Source organism: Cyrtonyx montezumae, unplaced genomic scaffold (assembly GCF_038088225.1).
Source record: "Cyrtonyx montezumae isolate F1298 unplaced genomic scaffold, pur_monq_1.0 scaffold_20, whole genome shotgun sequence".
NCBI classification, from domain to species: domain Eukaryota; kingdom Metazoa; phylum Chordata; class Aves; order Galliformes; family Odontophoridae; genus Cyrtonyx; species Cyrtonyx montezumae.
The window spans coordinates 3,823,832-3,847,675 of record NW_027071937.1 but is presented as its reverse complement, the minus strand read 5'-3'; the positions used below and the strand labels follow the sequence as shown (position 1 = coordinate 3,847,675).

Here is a 23,844-nt window from a genome sequence, read left to right as displayed (position 1 = left end):
TCACAGCTGAAGGTTTGGGAACTCAATGCTCTGCTGCCAAAAGGTGCAGACAGGAGCAGAGGACAGCGCTGCCCACCGTGCAGACCCCACTGATGCCACCACACAACACAGCGGCTCAGACACCGTCACCCTCTGGGAGAAGGGGACTCTAGCCCCAAAGCTCCCCTTTGCCAGCTCCCCGATGCTGTAGTAATTTGATGCATTCATGTCCAAAACCCCAGAACTGTCAAAGCAGACCACGGTTTAAGGTGCTCTACCCAGCGACGCGTTTGCAGCAGACACGAAGGTCGAGGAGCACCTGATCCAGCACCGTCCCACAGCCTCTCCAATTTGCTCCTATCAAATTTCATCAGCGACTCAGAACTTGATCTTTCTATTGATTGACTGGAGTCACCTCTAGATATTTTCGTGCTGATTTGGAAGCCCTTTCCTACGATAAAAGGGGAAAAAAATGAGGTTAAGGAAGACTTCTGACCACTGAGCAGCAATCCCAACCAAAACTTTCCCAAGCAGCTCATTTGCAAAGTTGGCTTCAGTGACGAGATAAACTTTCCACAGCCGAACACAACGTGGGATCACTCCTGTCCTCACTCTGACCTCCCTAGACTGGACCATCTGTAAATGAGGAGTTTCCATGCTGAGCCTGAGAGCAACCCCTAGCCCAGCAGCTGCCTCCCCCTGGACTCCTGGCACGTCCCCAGCCCAGGGCCCCCACGCTCGGCCACAGTTGCCATGCTGTACCTGCTGGCTCTCCTCCTGCACCGTCTCCCCTTGGCCATGGGACAGTATGACATTTGCAAGTCCTGGGTGACCACTGACGATGGCCCATCATGGGAGTTCTATGCGTGTCAGCCCAAGGCCATGAGGATGAAGGATTACGTGACGGTCAGAGTGGATCCGGTGGGAATCACGTGTGGGGACCCTCCGGAGAGGTTCTGCACTCATGTAAGTTTTTCCCTCCTTGCTATATGGGGCTGTGTGTGGGTGGCCAGGAACAGCATCCTGCTGGGTGCTGCTGGAGGAGCACCTCTGCTACGGGTGGTGACGTTGGTGTCACCTTGAGCAGGGCTGGGTGGTGGGAGGTAGTGGGCTGGTTTTGGTTTGGGTCTGAAATCCAAATATATCCACCTGACAGGGAGTGCACTGCCTGAACTTCTCCAAGCATGGATTGTAGAATGGCTTGGGTTGAAAGGGACCTTTAAAATCACTGAGCTCCAACCCCCTGCTGTGGGCTGGTTGCCTCCCACCACCTCAGGCCACCCAGGGCCCCATCCAGCCTGGCACTGCACCAGTAATACCTGCATAGGGCTGTGTTTTGCGAGTGAGGAGTTCAGAGTGGCTCCAATCCACTGATGACCCCCAATCCCAGCTCTGCCTTTTCCCTACGTGAAAAGAGCCCATGGACAGACACTTGCCCTTGCAGTTAAAATCTTTTAACTTATTTTCTCTTAAATATTAATCATTGCATTTCATTCCGTGCACCACAAAGCTCAGCAGGAGCACCTGATTCATAATTCACAAGGCTTCACATTGGTAAAAAGAGTTCAGGGGTCAAAGCAGAGAGCGGAGCGATGTGACTACAGCGTCCCCTCCCATTGCTGGTGGTGACAACTCAGCCCCTGCTGCAGGGAGGGCATCCATGGGGCACTGAGCCAGGGGTGCTGGGGAAGCACCACACTGCCAATTAGCAGTGCAAGAGGGAAAGGAGTCCAACCCATGCCTCAGTTACTGCCAGGAAAAGCCCCCAACTTGGTGCTCCCCATGAAAACCCAAGAGAAAAGTGCTGCCACGCCATGAGACACCAAACACTGTGACCACCACCATATGCCACTGCTGCTTACCCCATTCTGCCCAACCTGGGAGGGCTCATTGAAGCCAGCACTATTTGCACTCATTCCAGCGAAGCAGCAGCTTTTAAAAGATCATCTGAAAGAAAAGCTTAAGCCCAGGGATGCAAACAGAACAGCTAACTGTGGGTAGGGCAGTCTGGACTTCCATTTATTTGGCTGCAGAAGGATTAAAGATGAACAACAGATCGCTTTCTGCTTTGCTCACTCTTGGCAAACTCCCTGGCTGATGTTGCTTCAGACTCCAGCTCTGCTGCCCTCCTCCAGTAAAAGCTGCTGACTGGGTTCAGCTCTCTGTCTCTCTCTGTTCAGTCAATACCCAGCTGAAATCCTTCTATTCCAGGTTCCAGCAGTGTTTCCTCGCACCATTTGCAAACACTGGGTACAACTGTGAGAGCTGCACCAACATTGTCCCTGCCTGACTCTGGGGCAAAAACACAGCAAAATCCTGATCCATTCCCCAAGAAAAGGGAAAACAAAGAGTGCTGGCTGTTATTTTGCAGCCCCCTCCAGTGCTTTTCCCTGTCCCATTATCATTTCCCTTTGGGTTTTGATTGTTGTAACAGGTCGTCTCCCAGACAAGCCCAGCTTTCCAGCAGAGAAGTTCTTAGGGTGACACTATTGCTTTCTTTGTGCCTCACAAAACATCAAGGTGCTGTGTGTGAGATCAGTCCAACCTTAGGGTTAGGGTTAGTAACCCTAAGCACACACCATAGGACACCTCTGCTACTTGGACAACCAAAATCAAGATGAAAGACACACAGACACACGGTGCCAGACATAGAGGTGGGCAGCAAACCCATCACTGGAGGGGACCAGGACCCCACGAGGCTCTGAGCTTCCTGGCTGTGCCCATGGAGGACTGCACATCTCCCAGCACGTTCTGCTCATGGAGGTGTGGGGGAATGTGACAGTTATTTGGAGGATTGTTTTCTCTGTTTTGCAGCAATTGCTGGTCGCGTTGGGCTGCTCTGTTCTGGCTGTGCAGAGTTTTGCTGCTCATTAAGGTCAGGAGCTTTGATTTGTGCCCATCTGTTGAGCCTTCCCCTGGCCATGTCAGTGCCCTTTGATCCCAGCAGGGCAGGGAGGTGGACAGACAAAGAAACAAAAACTCGAGGGGTTTCCGAGTCACCACCGAAAGCAAAGTGAGAAAACAGCAGAGGTGTTGGCAGCAGCCATCCCCTGGCAGTTCTGGGAGATGGGAGCTGTTATTTCCAGGTGTTGGGATGGTATTCTCATTCAGTCGATGCTCTTTGATGCAGGGTGAGCTCTCAGCCCGTATTGATGGGTCAGGGGTATTTTTATTTAGCATCAGCATTGTTTCATCAGCTAATAGGGCTCGTTGACTTTGGCATGGCTACATGAAAGGAAGAGGCTTTATTTATTCATCACTCATTGAGTCGAAGTTGATGTTTAGTTTAATTCTTAGCTAAACTTTTCTGAATGACATGGGCTGATAAGGTTTGTGCTAAAAGCTATTTCTCTTATTAGACAGGGTGCTAAAATTGGAAAAAGCAGACAAACTTCCGAGCACAGGAACTGTTCCTTGGGCTTCTCAGCTCTGCAGCCCCCCTCCCAGGACTCAGGATGAGGCAAAGGAAAAATCCCTTCCAAGAGGAGTGGATGTTCTCCCCCTGGAATAAATCAGCCCACCCTTGGCCTCAGCAGGACAGGACTCAGAGCTGGCTGTGCCCTCCTGCATGGCACTGGGGACAATCACTTTGCCTCAGTGCCAACTCTCAGCAGAACGAGAAATCCACTCCCAGGTTTGACCCCACTCCCAGGAATTGACCCCTCGGTCAGGGACGGGATGCTGCTCCTTTGTCACATCTGTGCGGTGTTAAGACCCCGTTCCCCTCTCAGTGCTCCAGAACATTAACCTTAACCCACACCAGCACTGCTTTGCAACGCAGGAGAAGGACTGGTGCCTTTCAGTCCTGTCCCCACCCTTACAGACTCCCTCGGGGCCAGACCCCTGGACCACACAGCATTGCAGCCCAGCAGATTGCACACTGCTCCTCTCCTGCCACACAGACCGCTCCGGTGTGGCAGGATCTCGGTGTTACAAAAGCAGAGGCTTTACAGAAAATGAGAGAAAATAGGCTCAGCTTCAAATTAGAGAGTGCTGAGCAAACAGGATTTCTTCCCCCCTCAGTCTGCAGCAGTTCCCTTAAATGCCCGATTCGGGATTCATCACGCTGCAAAGCGGGATGGTGCTTTCCTAACAAGAGTCACTTCAACGTGCTGATGGAAAAGGCTCGGTGATAGCACCCAGGCTGTCAGCTAGATTTAATTGGTACAGTGAGCAGAAAGTTTACCCCCACCTTGAAAGAGATGGGAAAGAACGAGCTGCTCTCGAGAGCAGCTTTGCTTAAACACAGCATGAAAGAGCCAAACGCTTCGCATGCAACAGCAAAAGCAGGGGGAATGCTCCATGCAGCAGGAGCCCAGGCAGCAGGGAGTGTGGGCACAGGGGTGTCCAGCACCGTGCTCTGCTCCCCCTACATCAGAGCACTGCAGCAACACCTCTGCTCCTTGCTTTTCCCACCCCCAGTGCCAAGCTGTGCCCTCCCCCATTCAAGCTACCCGGACCTCTTACAGAATAAAATATTAATGGCAGCGTAGCAAGCCTCTCTGCAAAGGCTGCATGTATTGAGCTTGCAAGGCGCTCAGGCTTTTAGAGAGCAGGACACTTTTCCTACTTCCTAAGCGTTTTCTGAGTCCTGAATCAATAATGCACTCTGGGTCCAGCAAACAGGTCGCTGCCGTGCTGCTGGTAGGGGCTGGCTGTGCACAGAGACCTTTCTGCAGCAGGGTACATGGGGGGATGGGGCAGTTGGATTTGCACACAGCCTGCAGGGGTGAACCCTGGAAAGAGCAAAGCTTGCAGCTCATGGAGTTTGGAGGTGAGCTAAAAGCAGTCACCAGGGTTAAACCTATGCATCCATGCATGTGTGCACACGTTTTTGCAGGCTGAGGGCCCCCGGCTCCACGCCTTGCTGGTGGATCTCACGCTCGAGGTCACCCTTTAATCTGCAAACCCACAAAAAGAGCAACAGCACAGCCCCATCCCAAACTGAGCCAGCCCTGCTCTGCAGCATGGGGTTACCACAGCTCAGCAGGGATTACCGGGTCACAACGAAGGAGCGCTCACAAATGATGCCATGGGAGGAGGCCGGGCTGTGTGCTGCGTGGACTCGCCCAGCACAGATTATCTGCTTAGGAGTGGAATTTTCCACGCGGCACTTAACCCTCGCATTGCCCACGTTTGGGCTGCACACATGGGTTTGGGTTTGAGGTGACCCTGCAGTGGAGCTGGGGCTGCTTGGGGTGCCCCTTGGGTTTGGAATTGCAATCTCTGCTGCAATGCCATGGCTGTGCCGGGGGCATCCTGCAATGGGCCCCCCTCGCAGCGGGCTGAGCACAGCCAGGTGGTTGGAGCTGGTTGTGTCAAGGGATTTTTGGGCCATTGCTGCCTGTGAAAGGATTTTTCTGTGTGTCAGTCTTACTATGAGTGTGGGCAAGAGACAGGATTTAGCCTTGGTATGCAGCTGCCTTCCCCTCCAGGCACTCCTTTTGCACTCCTGCCTGGAGCTCAGACTCCTGTGGTCCAGAGTTGGGTGCAGACCCTTTTCAAGTGGGAGAACTGAGTAGACTATGGAGAATCTCTCCAGGAGTGTGGGGCAAGAGCTGAGGTTTCCTTGCTCTTCACATCAAAGCTGAATTGAGGAACCACTAATGCTCAGCTGCCCAGGATATGCTGAGTAATGACAGACCCCACTCCTCACCCTCTACCTGCCTCAGTTTCCCCACCAGGAGATGGGATGCAGTACATCCTTCTCCGGCATTACACCATGGCTGAAATTAGCATGAGATGCTTCTGGAATTCAGAAACAGACTGGAGGGGGAAGGGGAGCAGCAGCCAGCGAGCACGGGCTGCATCTTCTCTCTTGCAGAGAGACGGGCCCGAGGGAGCACCAGAGCCTTGAGCAAGGAGCGTGCTGCTCAGTGTGTCTGCTCCTGGCCAAGGGAAAAAGGCAAGCACACAGCAAGGCATCCTGCACATCCTGCACACATTCTGCTGACTCATGGGATCCTGAACCCTGTGTGCATTCTGCTGACTCATGGGATCCCAAATCCCACACGTATTTGCTGACTCACGGGATTCTGAACCCCAGATGCTTCTGCTGAGTCGTGGGATCCTGAACCCCACGAGCAGAGCATGTCCCAGTGCCCAGGGGTGACCTTGCTCTGACACCCTGCGATCTGAGAGGGTGGAAAGGAAGGGAGGGAGAAATCGATGCCCCCAACCGCTGCAAGATGAAGCAGGGAGGAAGAGGGAGTGACATTCAGCTGAGCCAGAATTAGCACAGATCTGTGGAGGGACCCCATTTCCACCCTATTAATAATTCATCTCAGTTCTGTCTTTACCTGCTAATAAACAGGAAACTGCTTGTTAGCGAGGATATTCTTCTCCTCTTTTGCTTTCTCTGTCCTAATCAGAGCCCCTTGCAGGCAGCTAGGGGAAGGGCAAGCTGACATCCCCACACACAGCCCACACAGGCACATAGGTGAGGTAACCATTGCAAGAGGAGCTCAGGAGCTCCCCATGCACCTCTTAGTTCCCTTACCCCTCAGCTGTGTACCTCCTCCCTCTTCTTTCTGCCCCAGTGTTGGGCAGTGTTATTGCAGACACAGGAGCAGAGGCTTCCCAAGTCCAGGGGTCAATCCAGGATCTCAGATGAGCCAGAAGAAACTATTCCAAGCCCCCTGCCCCTAAACTCATAGAAAGGACAGAGAAGATGGACACCAGAGCACAGGTTCCCCTTGGTGTCACAGCCAATGGAAACCATCCCATCATTTTAAAATGGGAAAATGATCCTGGCACCATGACACAGTGCACTGGAGCCAAGAAGCAATGTCCTCCAAGGGCCACCTGCAGCCCCCTGGACTTGCAGCCCAGCAAAGCACGGGGCTGCTTCGTTCCAAAGGCACCTCGTAATTTCTGCTCAATTATTTCTGTGCTCCCAGACATCGCTGCTGCTGAGTTATGCCACTTGCCAGCTGTTGGAAATAATCGCTGTAAATTAATTACGGTTGTTTCACCCCTCTGATCCCTCCCAGCCCCCACGAATAGAGTGAAAATTAATTGTCAGTGAGTAGTTCCAGTTCTCTGGGAGTCCCATCCTGGCCACTGGCAGGTTACGGTTTGTGCCCTGAAGCATAAGACTTAATTAATCACTGTTGTTATTTTTGATCATAAAATCACCATGTCTTTCCATAAATCCAGACAGAGATGGTGACCTCTCAGGTCAAGAGCAGTGAGAGTGGAAATGCCCAATAATGGCTTTAGGACAACCCCAAGTATTCCCTCATGTAAACGGGATTCTGGTTGGGAAGCAGTCGCTTCATGGAATAGATACTGGGGAATAAAAAGAAAAAGAAAACAAAAATGGGAAGTCATTCCATGCACACAACAGGCAGAAATCAGGTTTAACCCTGTGTCAGTGCTGGGGACGAGGACAGTTGTCACTCAGCTGGGATGGGGCTGCCTGCCCGCAGGGAGCAGAGCATGGGGCCGTTAATCCGGGGATTAATCAGGGAACGCCAGCGTAAAGAGCGAAACAACAACAAATGCACCACAGCCCTTCCAGCTTTATCCCACAGCCTCCTGCACAAACAAACCCAACGCTGAGGAGCCATGAAATCAAACTTTGGGTATGGGAGATGAGGAAAGAGAGATGTCACCTCCGCCCACCGCGAGCACCGCCGGCAGATGCCGTTGCAGGAGCCGTCCATCAGCACTCCTGGGCCATCTGCTGCTACCCAGGGCCACCGTGGGTCAGGGACCTGTCCTCCACCAGTCCCACCAGTGGCAGGTGGTCTGCAGGACACCCACAGCTCGGAGGCATCACAGCATGGTTGGGACGTTTGCAAGGAATCAGGTGCACGCCAGGATTTTGCCGACGCGGTCGTTCTGCAGGGTCGGTTGGAAATCTGATACCAACCCCAGCACTTGTGAGGCAACACGGGGACATTGCGAACCTAATCAGCTCATCTTTAAGCTGAAAATCAAAGGCAGGGTCGTAGGCACGCTGCGGGGAGCGGAAAGACCTTGGGATGCACCTGAGAGCTCCTTAAGATGTCTGGAGAGCGGCGGGGAGAAGATTGTCACCGGGTGGGCGGAGGTGACATTCAGCACAGCGATCCTGGCTGTTGGGTGAACCTGTTCACCAGGGGATGCCCCATCTGCACAGCCCACAGGGAGCTGGATCCTGTTCCCAGGGTCTTTAATGCTGCCAGGGGTGGAGGGGGCAGTCATGCTGCCCAACCATCCCCTGCTCTTGCACAAAGACATTCAAGGTCTTCTGAGAGCCAGTTTTAGGGGAAAATACAATATAGGAGGAACACACGAGAAAAGTGCATGACAGCACAGACCTTTCTGCCCAAGAAATGTGTTTAACTTCATTCCCCTCCAAGAAAAATCTTCGTAGAGAAAAGCCAAGGATTCCTCACTCCAGCTACAAACACAGAGTTTCCATATCTGGAGCTACTCCAAGCTGCTGTGACATTGCTATTACTCTTATTAGGACACAGGCCGTGATTAAAACCAGGCTGATTGCAGGGTGAGCGGGGTTCTAGCAAAGGCCTTGACCTGAGCACCAACCTAATCGAGCAGAGGAGACCCAGCAAAGCAAAGCTCCGTGGGGTCCAGTGAAGGCACCAGCTGAAAGCTCACACCACGTTACGAGATCATTGCAGACATTCACATTGTCCTTTTCTTTTTCATCGCTCCAATCTTCCCCACCCCCCTCCCCCCTTTAATATTACTAATATTGTTACTGCTTTTCTCCATGGTGCAGCTAGTGGTTGTAATTTCTTTCTAGCTTCTCTTTGGCATGGAGATCTACTAAAAGCTGCAGCTTTATTTCTGTGCAGCTTCCACCATTCACAACAGATGTCTGGTTTGTTTAAAATATTCAACAGCTCAGTGATTAATCAAGTAATTTCACCTACAAAAATATATAATTTCATGCTATGAGGCTTAAAAATGGCATTATCTGCCAGGAAAATAAAGCAAAACAACTTTGTGCACTCATTAAGAGCCCTCGAAAGCAGGCAGGCTTTGACTGGGGCTGTTTTTCCCATTCCCTCTCTCCTGGCAAGGCAGGGAGCAGCTCTGCTGCAGCACCCTGGATTCCTGTTGTGCCTTGACAGATCTTGTTTCCAAAGAAATCCTCCTAGGAGCCAATCCCTGCTCTCATCTTCAGAAGGACCCTCGTGCAGCATTTCTGCAAAACAAATGGGAAATGAAACCCACGGGCTGCAGTCATCAGCATGGGGCATCTCCAGTCGTGTCACCCCCAACAGGACATCTATCTCTACCCCCCAAGGACATTTGCCCCATGGAGGCACAGCCTTGCCGTGGTGCCATTGATTGTGGCAACCTGCCCTCAGCTTTTGCCACTTTTCCCCAGGGCTTTGCCCAGTTGGGCTGAGCTCAGGCGAAGCAATCCTGCAGCACTCCTTGGTGCACGCTCAAGAAAAGAGCAGCCAGAGCTGGGGACCTGCAGCATCCAGTTGCCATGAGGACATTCACGACTGATTTAATAGCGTGAGACTCTAAGTGAGCTGCTTTATTTTAGGCTCACGAAGACCAAGTTTCCCCAGCTAATGCATTCTGACTTTTAGATTGAAGACGTAAATATCTTGAGACTTTGGACAGATTCTTTGGAGGACACATGGCTTGGATAAGGAAACCAGATTCTAAAATAATACCTGGAATTGTTTCAACAGAGCTATAACTGATCTTACCAGGACCGGCGGAGCAGCCAAATTACGGCCATCTGTTTCCGCTCCCCCCGCCCTCACGGCTGACTCGAAACCACCCCACCGGCAGAAAGCGCATCGAGCATCCCAAGGAGGAAGGACATTTCAATAAGCCAAAAACCAAAAAGGAACACTTCATTTGAGCAGAGGAAGCCATGGTGGCATGACTCACTCGGTGGCTTTTGAGGCTCTTCCCAACTTCCAGCACTGTCACTTAGAGGTTATTTCCACGCTCGCTCTGTTACAACTGAGCAGCAATTGAGCCACGTGCCACCCCAGGGTGCTTGAAGACCTCTCTGGGCTCGCTGTCTCCTGAGCTGTGTGCAGGAGCTAGCAGGGATGGTGCACCTCCAGTTCCCTTTTCCTGGGATGAGCAGATGGAGGATGTGCTCTGCTCCTCCCTGCCTGCACCATGGTGCATTGCATTCATCAAACCCCATTGCGACCCCGTGCTGCTCCTGGGAAACCTGTCCCACTGCATGCCACCATCCATCCCCACAGCTCTGGGTCTGGTGTTGTCATTCTGGTTTGATTGCAAAGTCACAGAATCATTAAGGTTGGGAAAGACCTCTCAGATCACCAAGTCCAACCCCGGTCCACCATGTCCACTGACAATGTCCCTCAGCATCACATCTCCACAGTTTCAGCACATCTCCAGGGACAGCCATTCCACCTCCCCTTGCACAGCTCAGCCACAGAGAGCCTCAACAGGAGCATCGGGATGGCCTTTTCAGGGCTGTCCTATTAAGCCATTTGTATGACCACATTCGCAGCAGAAGCATTCTGCAGCACAATATGTTGCTTCAGCTCAGGAAACGCACTCAGAGCCCCCATAGCTTCAGCTGAGGTGCATTTTTCTTCCTTTCCCATCAACCACCATAAAGCTGTGCTAAGCGGCAGCCGCATCCCCCAGCAGGAAGCTGTGTCTCATTAGCAGAGGTAAACAATTCCTCTGAACGTGACGAGTCAGGAGAGCATATTAAATATGTCAATACTTAATTCTTTTACTCCCTGCTCCAGCACAGCACGTTGCAGCAGGAGAGAACCCAGCACAGCTCAGAGCTCACAGCAGACATCCCACATTGCAGACAGCATCTCCCCGGGTTTGGGATGGGAACAGTGTCTTTTTGTTAGCTGCTTCCCCTGGCAGTTTCACACACAGCTCAGCTGCTCACTGCACTGCCCAAGATGGAATTATTGATGCCCTTTGGAGCTTTTGGAGGCTTCTCAGCACTGTGGCCTCTGCTTGCTCACACCCGACATGTCTCTGAGCCGTGGTGAGGCACAAAAACCCATTTTACACATTCAAGATGCAGGCAGCCCTAAGTAGTCCCCAGTACTCTTGATGGCCCAATTGGAGATGGCAAAGCCCAGATATTGCAAAGCACCTCACGCCATACATCAGCATCCACATTCAAGGTACAGTCCCCCACATTGCACCTGAGAACATCCACTTATGGGAGCCAGAAACCCTCTGCTTTGCCTAGGGCATACACTGGACACGCTAAAAGCAGACCACAAGCACTTCTGGTTCCAAAAGATTCACAGCTCCAAGCAAGCTCACGGTCAGGACCACAGACACAGCAGCATCTCTCCACAAACAGCTCTCAGTGCAGTTCTGTGAACATGGGGACGTGAGGAGTTGGGGATATGAGTGAAAGGGGACATGAGCACATATCACCTGTGGGCATAATGGGATGGCTGTACCTTTTCTGCCATTGTACACCTTGGGAAGCTCCTGTCACCACGGCCAATGAGCACAAAGCTCTGCTCTCTGCAGAGCCCTGGGCATGGATGAGGGATGGGGCTCCTTCTTGCAGTGGTGCTGGGCCCCATAGAGCCTGGGGATGGTGTCATGAGCCTCTGGGGACAGGGATGTGCCCAGTGCAGCTGTGCCTGGAGGCTGAGCCATTTGTTCTTGCGAGCAAGCAGGTGTGAAAACAGCCATCCATAGGCTTGTAACTTGGCCAAGCTGAAATGAATTTTCCCAGAGACTGTCTCAGGGAAAGGGCTTTCTATGAACATCATCCCAGTGGATAAATTGAAGGTCCTTTTCCCAAGGGGTCTGTCAGAGGAAACAGCTCAGCTACCCATAGGCCAGAGGCCCCATGCAGAGCCAGGCCTCCAATGCTCCAGCTCAGCCGAGCAGTCAGCATTTACCAAAAGCTCCAGAAAACAGGAATGGGGCAGGTAGGGCCTGGCTGTGATGCCCATGTGTTGCCTTGATTATTGTTGTCGTTATTATTATTGCCTTGTTATTGTTGTTGTTCCAGGAGAACCCGTACCTGTGCAGCGATGAGTGCGACGCCTCAAACCCAGACCTGGCCCATCCCCCAAAGCTCATGTTCGACAGCGAGGACGAGGGGTTGGCCACGTACTGGCAGAGCGTGACATGGCGCCGGTACCCGGAACCACTGCTGGCCAACATCACTCTGTCCTGGAACAAGAGCATTGAGCTGACGGACGACATCGTGATCACCTTTGAGTACGGCCGTCCCACCATCATGATGTTGGAGAAGTCGCTGGACAACGGGAGGACTTGGCACCCGTACCAGTATTATGCAGATGACTGCATGGAGGCCTTCAGCATGCCAGCACGGAGGGTCCGGGACCTCTCCACCACCAGTGCCAACAGGGTCCTCTGCACGGAGGAGTATTCCCGCTGGGCGGGCTCCAAAAAGGAGAAGACCGTCCGCTTTGAGGTGAGGGACCGCTTTGCCATCTTCGCTGGCCCTGATCTCAAGAACATGGACAACTTGTACACCCGGATGGAGAGCGCCAAGGGGCTCAAGGACTTCTTCACCGTGACTGACCTGAGGATGAGGCTGCTGCGACCGGCGCTGGGGGGCACCTACGTGCAGAGGGAGAACCTCTACAAGTACTTCTACGCTGTCTCCAACATCGAAGTCACTGGCAGGTAATGGACACTGTGTTTCTTTGGATATCTCTTCTTGGAGGGATGAGAAGAGGGTTACTGAGGCAGAACTAAGCCGCCAGCTTTGATGTCAACTAGTAGGTGATCAGTATTCCTCCCTCTAATATCCTCTTTCCCAAGCCAGGGCAGCATCGTTGTCATAAAAGAGATGTGTCCTTGCAGGGAAAGGCTGAAGCACCCCCAGGGATGCACTCTGCAGGGGGAGGAACGAGGCTTTCCCCATTAAACTCCATTGATCCAGGCAGGATCATCCTGGCTCAACCCCAGCTCCAGTCAACAAGCTTTGGGGTGAGGCCAAAGCCAGCACCAGCTCCAGGGCAGGGCTGGGCAGGAGGGGGTTTGTTTCTCCTGCTTTTTATTTCTAGTTTCTCTGTGCAATGCCATATGTTATGTTATGACATCAACCGAAAAAGCAAAGTAAGGTGGAAAAATGCCGAGATGGCTTATTTCCCATCCAGCTTGTGGATGCAGCTTGTGTGAGACTCAGAGGCGAGAGGGGAAAAAATCTCCCCATCACCCACTGCTGCTAACAAGAATCTCCACAGCGACAGAGGAGCCGTTTGTATTGCTTCCAAACTGTTTGCTTCTGAGTCTCGCAAGCAGAAATGTTCCGCAGGTGCCGCTGAGGCTGGCTTTGACTGTGCTCCAAGGGAGAGGAAGGGATGGAAGAGCCCTTTCTTTCAGCAGGGGGTGACGGGAAGGGCAGCAGGGAGCTGGGAGCGAATTCAGCAGAGCGGGGCTGAGCAGCCACAAAGCAGGAGGAGAAGGCAGATACAAGGCCAGCGTGCAGCCTTCCCTTTGGCTCCGAGCACGGTGGCTCCTTGGTGGCAAAGCTGCAGTGCTCAGTGGGCAGCACTGAGCAGGCAGGAGGGGAGAGTCAGGCATCGGGGCTGGCCAGACTTTGGGCTATTACAGGGATGCAGAGTTTTCAGCTCAGAAAGTGGTAAATGAGGATGCAGTACCTGATGCCCTTGTGCAAGGACCTTTGGCTTCTGAGCTTGGAAGTCACAATGCAAATGATCAAGAATTCATTGCTGTGCCCGCAGTATATTTGGGATGCTTGATGCTTTAGGATACATGGTAAAAGGGAGACGTTACTGTGTGGTGTAGGTGGCCTGTGGCTGCCTGTTCCCACAGATCACTTTCCCTTTCCTGCCTGCCTTGTGCAGGAGGTGTCCCTTCAGCATCTCTAGTTCCTGGCTGTAGTGCTGAGATTTCCCACAACCTAGCCCCTTCCTCCCTGTCAGGTCTCTTCCTTTCCTACCCTGTCCAAACTCCACACATACCCTACAGTAGCAGCAGACATTGTTTTGAGAGAGAAAACCCCAACATTTTTTTGTGAAAAGAGCTAAACAGAACAAGGGAGGAACACAGGGAGGGGATGTTAACCCCTGTGAGACATCAGAGACTCCACACCCACCCACACCCCTGGGCCAGTGCAATCAAACTGCAAAGGTCTGCTGGGAGCTGCAGGACTGCATTTCTGGCAAGGCCGGGTTTGCTGGCTGGGTCCTGGAGGTCCTTAGGACAGGGGGACACTTCTGAACAGATGGACATTGACAGGAGTCAGTGCCTATCCTGGTCTGAACCCTGTGTTGCTGAGGAGCTATGGATGAGCAGCGCATCAGAAGGAGCAGCTCTGTGTGAATTCATTCTGCTCCGGTGATTATTCCAGTCCCAGCAAGCAGGGTTGTTGTTTTGTTTTGTTTTGTTTTGTTTTGTTTTTCTGAGAAACAATCTAATTTGAGCTACAAGCAAAGCCAGTTACAGTGCAGGGACTAAGACCAAATGTAATCTTGTGTGCAGTTCAACAAGGGGTGGGGTATCAAGAAGAGAGGAGAAATCAGTGCAAACTGTGGAAGGAAGGGACAGGATGTGCCATTAAGGATTCACCACTGGGGTTATACGAAATGAGAGGGAAGATTATTATGATGAAATGAGGCAAAAACAGCCAGAGGATCCCAGCTGGGGTGCAGAGAAGCTGCAGGTGGGAGCAGCCCAAGGATGGAGGAGGAGCAGGGTATGGCTGCAGTGCGTGGCATTGCAGTCCATGGCAATGAGGGATATGCATCTCCAGCTGCAGCTCATGGTGAAGGGAAGAGCAGATTCTTTGCTGTCGGGAAGGCTGCAAGAGGTGGGTCCTCATGCTGGTGGGGTGCCATACAGGGAACCCATCCAAGCACACCCATCCTTCACCCCTCAGCTTCCCACAAAGGAAAACTGCTCACCACAACCCCACAGAGCTTTGCAGAAAAGCAGAGAGAGAAGGAGCAAAGGATGCAGGGAGACAGGGAAAGGTTCTGCTGCATTCCTTTCTTCCATCATTCAGGTTGGCAGACAGAGGTTGACAAGACTTAACAATGAAGTGGGTCCTGAGGGCCCTTACTCCCTTCCTGGTGCTGCTGCTTTGCACTCCATCTGCATCTCCTGCAACCTCAGCCTGGTGCATTTCTCCTTTCAGGGCTGATGGTTTATTTTTACTGTCTTTCTTTTCAATATTTTTTTTTCTTTTTTTTTCCTTCCTTCCATCCTGTCCCTATTGATCTGCAAAGTAACTAGAGATGCAGAGGAGTCAGGACAGGAATAGACACGAGCAAGCCCTTGGCCTGTGCACTTGTGCTTGGGTGTGTGCCAGGTGGGCGGGTAAGGGAAGCAGAAAGGCTTTTCCCCACAGATCTCTGCTCACCACGCATCATAGAGTCATAGAAACACAGAGTTTTAGGTTGGAAGGGACCTTAGAGATCATCCAGTCCCAATCTTCTCCTTGGGGCAGCAGTGAGGTCGGTCGTTGTCTTGAGAGCAGATGTTGTCTTGAGAGCTTTTCCTGGCTGCTGGGTCTGGCAGAGGGCGACACCGGTTCTGTTTCCATTACACATCGTGTCTCTTTGGAGTAATCTTTTCCCCTTCATAACATCAGTCACAGCAGTGCTCAGTGGGGCACGCTCCATCAAAGAGACATTAATAAGCTGTAATTGAAGTTAATGTGCCATGGCCGGGACACATGGATACAGTTAGGAGAAATCAGATTGAACAGAAGTGAATCAATTTCAGACTGATTATTATGATTTTTCTCCTTTGTCCTCCCTGCCCCTATGCATGCTCTGTCTGTCCTGCTGGTGACAAGCAGTCCATGGAGAAAGGCAGGAGGAGGGAGTGATACTCATCACCCAGCAGTGCCAGTGACGGACGTAAAACTCTGGAGCAGTCCTTTTAGATTTTTTAGATCCCTTTAGACAGCCCTGCTTCCCCTGCTCCATCCCTGCAGCCCCTGGCAGCCAGGAACCAGTCCCCAGAGGTAATGGCATCCTGGTGTCAAGGACGGCCAAGCCTGCACCAGCGATGCCATGCAGTCCTCGTTCTGTCCTCATCTCTGTGCCAGGCAGCCCCAAGAGCTGGAAGGATGAATTTCCCTGGCACTCACCCAGGCTGGAATTAGCTTCAGTTCAAGCAAAACCTTGCTCTTGGTCATATAGTTAAATTAAGTTAAGGCACAGCAACTGTTTGCTCTGCTTTCCTAGAGTCTTGTAAAGGGTTTTACTCCCACGGAAGCTTGCTGAGAGGGAGGGAGGCAGTTAGGGACAAACCTCCCCCTGCACCCAGGCACTGCTGACACTTTGTCAATAGCCAGAGACAGATCCAGGTCCCGTTACTGCTCCTTGCTTAGTTTTGTGAAGGTTTTTATTTCCACCCAGGTTTTGTTGCCGAACTGTGTCCAGCCCTGAGCAGATAATAGAATTTCATTGATAGACTGAGAAGGTGATGTATGTTAAAGCACTTAATATAAAGAGACTTCTGCAGGAGCCCAAATCCAATTTGGCCAATGAACTCAATTGCAGGCGTTATTGCATTCCAGGAGAAAGACCAAGAGCATTTACACACATTACTCTGCAAATATTTACGGTCATGTATCCCTGCGATGTCCTCCTCACCCTTCCTCCCTTCTGCTGCCTGACCCCTTAATGGGGAAGCTGGGTTTTGTGTTTGCTTTTTAAGACAGCTTTGAATGTAAACAATGTTCCACCAGTCAGCAGGATCTTGACAGCTGGTGAGTGTCAACTTATTTCAAATAAATAGCCTCTTGAATAGGAACAGCCAGTTTGCACGCTCTCCATTTTGGCATCTTCTAAATTGTCTCCTCTGCAAACCAAACCTCAAATCATTTGGAAGGGCAGTGAGCAGGGCTCTTCCTCGTGGGGAGGACTCATCAGTCCCCACCACACAACCAGAAGCAAAAACCCATAAGGAAAAGGAACCACTCACAGCACATCCCTCTGACTTAACCCAGGGCTTTTTCCTTCTCTTGTTCATTGTTTGGCTCTCCAAAAGGCAGCAGAACCCCAGGCCTCTCTCCGTGCTTTGCACTGAAAGAAGCAGAGCATTAAGATGGCTCTTCCTCCCCGTTCAGCCTCAACCTCAGCTCAGTTATGCTCCCTGCTCTGTTTGCCCCATTCTGTGTTAGCAGCCCCACTCTGCTCAAGAGATCCTCAGCAACAGACAGTGCCTCTTACACGGAGTGGCCATTAGGAGCTATTTTTCCTTGCTTCTGCACGCACAGATGGGCCAGAAAAAATCCAAGCTCAGCGCTCATCATTCTCTGCCCAAAAGATCTGCTCCATGCTTTTGCTGAGCTGCCAAAAGAGTCGCAAAGGAGCAGGTAAAAAGTGGGTGAGCCACAGCCAGGCAGCTGCCAGAGCATGCTGCGAGCATGGCTGGGATGACAATAGAGAGAGGGGAAGAGTTATTCATGTTTCCCCAAGAGCTGAGATCAGTTGAAACACCATTTTCCTCTGGGATGGAGAGGAAAGAGCTCCCTTCAAACACATCATCCCATGAGACTCATTAAAGGCTCATCAATTACAGTGAGAGCAAACAATTCAGAGGAAAGCGATCATAATCCTTCCTTTGGATGGCAGTCATTAGCAGCTTTCTGCTGTGTTCTATCTCTCCCCAATGCCAGCTTGGGTAAGCAGAAAGGGAACAGGGGGACACCACTGCCAGCCTGGAGTATGGATAGGAGAGAGCACAGCAGCCGGCAGGAGAAGGCCAGGTCTCCACCACATCCCTGGGTCACCTGCAGCAGCATCCTCACCTCGAGCACAGGGTGGAGATGATAATGTGGGCTGGACCAGAGGGAGGCTTGGAAAGACAGGTGGTGACACCTGTGTGGCTTCTGCTGCTCCATGCCCTCACCTGTGCAGCAAGCAACCTCTCAGGAAGGAGAGATGTTCTTGAATTTCCTGCTCTTCAAAACGCAGCTATGGGCAGAAAAGAGGTTGGGAAACGCATGAGGCTCTTTGGAAGGGGAGGAAGGGCTGAGAGGTCTTTTAAAACTTGTTTCTAAAGTCATTGTTAGTGGAAGCTCAGGGGAGGTGGCTGCTTTCCCACACCCGCGGGCGGGCGGTGCCTGCTCCCGCAGCCTGATGGCTTGGCACCAGCACGCCTCCAGCCGCTCGCTGCTGTGACCTCCAGGATGCTGACTTGGGGAAATGCAGGGAAATGCTGCTCTTTACGGCTTCAAAAAAAAAGAAAAGGAAAAAAAAAAACAGAAGAAGGACACTTTCTGTAAACTTTCCTTGGCTCTCCAAGCTCCTTCTCGTTCCCTGGTGGAGGCATTGGCAGCCTCCGACCGCTCTGCACCATTTGGAGGGAAGGCAGCAGCTGAACGACCTGTGCTGAGGATAAACTCATAAATACCCCATCGTGCAAACTGCAGTGCGTTGGGCCAAGTGTTGCTCTGGCAACTTTTGCTGAGGCATGGTGTGAGCTTGCAATGCAAAATGCAGCTGTGCACACCTCCCAGCAGCAGACCTGGGTGTCCCCAGGTCACCGAGGATGTTGTGTTCCCACTGGGTTTGCTGTCACCCACAGTGGATGCACCACACGTGGGCTCTGAATACTCACCAAGAACTGCTGCCATCACTGCTAGGAGCCATGAGCTGGAAAGGAGAATTGTAGAACAGAATCGCAGAATCATAGAAATTGGAAAAGACCTCTGAGGTCTCCAAGCCCAACTCCAGCCCTAGCCTATGCCCACTGACACTCAGTGCCACATCCCACAGGTCTGGAACATTTCTGGGGACAGTGATTCCACCACTCCCTGTGCAGCCTGGGCCAGAGCCTCACCACTTTTCCTGAGAAGAAATTTTCTGTAGTATCCAACCTGAATAGAATCAGAACAGCCACCGCTCCTTTGGAGCACCCCATGCTCAGCACTGTGCTGCAGGCAGAGCAGAGCCAGTTCTGGACTGGGGCCATTGCTGCCTTCACCATTGCAGAGCACAGGTGTCTGCCCCACTGCTGCTCTTTAAGCCTCATTGCTAAGTAGCTCCTAACCTTTCCCTTCATCCTCTCTTTCCTGAGATGGCTGCACGCCCGGGAAAGAAGAGAAGAGACGAGCAGGACGAGCAGCTCCCACCCAGGGGATTGGGCTAATGTCATTTTCTCCCGTCTCCACCAGCTGGATCTTGGCTGGGGAGTGATGCTGAGCACTCACCGGCAGCAGGAGCTGTCCTTGGGCTGGAGGCCCAGAAGAGGAAGCAGGAAAGCCTGGGGAAGGGGTTAAAGCTGAGCTGCAGAGCAGGGAAGTCCGGATGCAGAAACGCTGGGGCAAAATGGGATTGGCAACCTAGACCAGCGGCTGGCTATTAAATAATGCAGCCTGATTGATTGCTCTGAGAAGTGCTGTGTTGTGGGGTCAGCTCACTGGGGTTATAGTTCCCTGCTTAGATTGATGATCCTCAAAGGTCAAAGCCAGAAAGCAATTCCCTGGTAAAATTGATCTTTCAGATAGCAAAACTTCTGCACAGTGGTGACGGGCTGAGCAGTGAGAAATAGGTGAGCCAGGCGAGAAGGGCGAGAGGCTGCCTCTGCTTGCTCTTTATTTAATTTTCCTTGTTTACACCAATTAAGGAGTGAAGCTCTTCTCTGGTAAAGCAGCACCTGCTGGCAAAGGAACAGGCACCGTGCAGGGACCGGAGGAGGCAGCTGTGGCTCTCACACGCTGCTGCTCTGCTTCAGGACCTGGTGCGGCCGCAGTGAGGCTCTGACCTGCTTTAACCCACTCCCCTGCCTGCTTCCTTCCCTCCTCCCCTCCCGCTCACTAATTTGGAAGTGAGAGAAGGAGGCCACATTTACTGGACGCTGAATAATTCAGAGCCCGGCTCTGCAGCGCTGAGGGTTGGGTGTCACCTCTGCCAAAAGGCTGGGATGGCTCTGCCCAAATCTGTCCTCACGAGGGGCACAGAGCCACTGAAATGCATCATCCCCAGGTGGGGAACTGGCCAAAGCCACAGCGTGCTCCAGCTGCAGAGTGTGGGTGCTGGGAGGCTGTCTGCTTTCAGCCTGACACAGCCCCTGCAGCTCCGGGCTCCAATGGAGCACGCTGAGCGTGTCAGCCCCTGCTCCACGGGCACCATTTGCTCCCCTCTTCCTTTTTAGAAGCTGAAAACTCCCTGCCCTGCTTGGCCACAGTGTGCTCACCCATCCTATGCTCAATCCCTGAGCGCAGTTTGCTAGAATTAAGGACAGGGAGGGAGGAAAGAAAGGAATCATACATGAGGTCGGTGTATCCAGCCATGCATGAACGGAGGCAGCACATCAGCACGGGGCCTGGGAGCCTCTTCGGGTGCTCCAAGTGCTCACGGGCATGCGTGGTGCCTGCAGCCAGGAAGGGACCTGAGCACAGCTCCCAGCCTCATCCACTTTCTTCATCCCCAGGCTGACAGACACAAGAAGAAACAGGTCGTGTTTCCTGCAGCTTCTCTGCAAGCATCTCATTTCCCTCAGCTCTGCAAGTAGCCCTGCAAAGCAGAACACTTCCTGGTCAGACTCCTCCACTCATTCACATTAGGTTCAGCACCACTATTTTCTAATGGCTCTGCTTTTAAGGGTATATGTCATTACATGATAGACAAAGCAGTGAGAAATCATCACGATGTGCTAGGGATCCACTGTCTGCAATGAAACAGGACGCTTGGTACCCACAGCCTCTGCCTGATGGGCTGAGCTGGGTGCTGGACAGAGCCATATGTGGGCTATGAGCTCAGCCTCTGTGCTCTCCACAAGTCACCTCCCGAGTTTGAGCAACAGGAATTGCTGTGCATGGTGATAATTATTCCCTGCACACTGGCCTACAGCTCATTAAAAGTTCGTTAATGTTTGCAGGTTGCTGAATAGTGTTTTTTGTTGTTACCTTCTCCGATGAGGTGCTGAGTACAAGGCAGGTTCTGATTGAGATGTTTTCTGGATGCTAATTTGGGCACCGTGGGCTGGGGTTGCACCAAGTGAAAAGGGTCTGTGCTGTGCAGCTTCACACCACAGGAGAAAACACTCTGGAATTTAACACACTGCACAGGGGACTGTCACATTGCTGTTAACTGCTCCTCCATTCAGAGAACCAAGGCTGTCCTTTCTGCCTCCAAGGAAAAGCACACATCTGAGTGATAGCTGCATTTCTGTAATAGGCAGAAATGTATGGGACTCAGTCCTGGGGTTTCGGACAGAGACTGTCTTACCATGAAATGATCTCTGCTCCCACAGTTGAGTGAGAGGACAAGGTGAAGCAAAACCAACATCTCCCCTGTCTTCTCCCAGGTGCAAATGCAACCTCCACGCTAACCTGTGCACCTTCAAGGAGGGCAGCCTCCAGTGTGAGTGTGAGCACAACACCACAGGGCAGGACTGTGGCAAGTGCAAGAAGAACTTTCGCTCCAGGTCTTGGCGAGCAGGATCCTACCTGCCCCTCCCCAACGGGTCCCCCAATGCATGTAAGTAACTCACACCTCGGCCTGCACAATGCCCATGGATGGGAGCAAGCTCTCATCTTCTCCTCCTCCATCCCAAAGCATAGCAGGGCACTCAGCTTTCGGAAGGGAAGTATTTAACTGTGGCCTGGTGCACAGGGAACTGAGAAGTGATCTGAGTAGGCACAAAGGGGATCTGTTGGTGGGTGGTTGATGAGTCCAAGGATGACTTAGTTTAGATTTGCACAAGTATGGGCCAAAGTAAAGGTCTGTGGCTTTGTAGGACTGTAAATTACTGTCCCTTGGAGAAAATTATTTGGCCACTGTTGAGCCTTGGCTTTCCCACAGCCCACAAGCCTAGCGATGCTGGTTATCCTGACTGATTTCTGGATCCTGTTCTGTGTGTGCTGGCATCACAGGCAGCACTGAGAGCTGCAGTCCCTCTGCTCAGCTCCAGTCTCATCCAATTGCTTCAGCAAGACAGTGACAGAAGCGAAGGTGCACAGATGAGAGAAAGGATGTCTACCCACCATCCTTCAGGCCAGGGAATTGGGGCAGGAAACATCACAGATGGGCCACTTTCTTCTGGGTTTCCATCCTGTCCATATCAACAGACTTGTTTAAATGTCATGGAGCCACAGTAGCCCCTTCGGCCTTTCAAGCAGAAGCTTTGAGCATTACCAAAGAGAATCTTTTCCCTCCCTCCCCCCAATTTTTTTGAAAGATTTATGTGCTTTAAGATGATCAAAGCTGAAATCCAGGCTCCGAAGGCCGTGACGGGAATGTTTTGTGTGTGCCAGGGATGGTAGACGAGCAGGTTCTTTGAAAGGGAACGAGCTTGTCAGCTACCACCAAGCGGCTGCATCGCTTCAAAGGAGACTGGGAAAGTTTCTGGTGTTGACAGGCACAGACATGCTGTTCTCTCCTTTTCCCTCCCCTCTGTTCCTTGTGTCTCTTCCTATCTCTTTTTCTCCCCTGCTCTTGTTTCTCCCATTCGTCCCTCTTCCCATCTGTCAATCAGTCTTCTTTCTTTCCCTCCATCTCTCTGTTGCTCTCCACCTCTGCAAGAGGGATGGTTCTCCATAGTCCTCTCCTCTTGGTGGTCTCATTTCTCCCACCAGTGGCCCCCTGCTCTGTGTTAGTGCCAAGCTGAGGCTTTCCATGCCTTTGGGGGCAGATTTAAAATCGCGGCTTTGCATCCCCCGATGGGAAGGGCACTGAAACCTTCTCTCCCACTGAGAACTGGCTGGATGCTACAAGCTGGTCCAGACCCTGCAGTCCACACTTAACACAGGGAACCTCATAACATGTGTTTGTCCTTCACTGGGCGTCAATGGTGGGTCAAGATTAACAGAAAAGCTTTCAGCCAGGACCAAGATGGCTTTTCTGTGGTAGAAAAAAGGCGTGTGATATCAGGCCGTGGACAGCTCCTGCTGGCCTCTGTGCTTTGACAAAAGCAGCTTTAAAGATGTTGCGTCAGACATATTTCCCAATGAGCAAGACCCCTGCTAACTAATGTGCACCCGTTTGATCTCCTGCTTCCAGTGACCGTGCTTCTCCTTGTTTTTTCCAGGTGCAGCTGCAGGCTCAGCCTTTGGCAGTAAGTAAAAACGTAACTGAAATGCCAGCATTTAACACCTCGGTGCATGCTCCTTGCAGATGTCGCTAGGAAAAAAAAAAAACAAAAGATGGTTGTTTTCTGTCCATTATCATTTTCCAGGCAATAAGTCTTCCCTAATTGTGCCTCATTTTCTGTCCTGTCAAAGAGTCTCATATTTTCTTCCTCTGACTTCAGCAGCCTCATTTTGCCTCTTCCTCTGGCATGGTTTCCCCCCATGAGGTTCGTTAGAATGGCAGCCGGAAAGGAAATAAAAAAAGACTCTTCAGAAACACCACTGCTCGCTGTGAACTTTTCCCCCCAGTATTGCAGACTTTTGCTCTGAGAAGGAGCTGGGTTTGAATTATTTGGCGCAGCATCCAGGCTGGGTCACCTTGGGCTATCTATAAAAAAACACATACAGTGTGTGTACGTCTGTACGTGCACGTGTATGTATATGAACATATGCCTATGAAGTGTCTGCAGCAAAGAGTGGAGAGCTCAGCAAGGATTTCTCTTGAAAGATTGATGGAATAATAGGACTCCTTATTTAACAAAGCTGGAAGTAGATCGGAATCAAAGAGCCCTGAGTTTTGGGGAAGCAGGAGCTTGGCTCTGAGTTTCGTGGCTCAGAATTGCCCTCCAGAAGAAACAAATCATAGAGCTGAATGAATACTGAGCTCTTCAGTTTGCAGGCAAGTGGAAAGAACTGGAGGAGAAGTGGTTTCAGATAACTTCAAATGCAATTAAGAAAAATGCACCTAACTGAAAAACGGTGGACAGTTTTTTTTTTCTGGGTAAATGAACCATATTTAGAGTGATTTGATTTAAAATTTTCAAATAGAAACTAAAAGTCCCCCTTAAGTAATTTAGGATTAAAAAAAAGAAATGCCT

At 51.6% G+C, this 23,844-nt stretch overlaps 1 protein-coding gene across 2 annotated transcripts in view; it reads left to right on the top strand.

The window, feature by feature from the left end:
* The first annotated feature begins 287 nt into the window (after window positions 1–287).
* NTNG2 (netrin G2) overlaps window positions 288–23,844 on the top strand; it is a 33,761-nt gene continuing 10,204 nt past the window's right edge. For both annotated transcript variants that reach the window (XM_065737480.1, XM_065737481.1), the window contains exons 1-4: window positions 288–945; window positions 11,951–12,594; window positions 21,205–21,377; window positions 22,927–22,953. In XM_065737480.1, coding sequence (XP_065593552.1) covers window positions 733–945; window positions 11,951–12,594; window positions 21,205–21,377; window positions 22,927–22,953 — 1,057 coding nt within the window. In that variant the 5' untranslated portion in view covers window positions 288–732. The remainder of the gene's footprint in view (window positions 946–11,950; window positions 12,595–21,204; window positions 21,378–22,926; window positions 22,954–23,844) is intronic.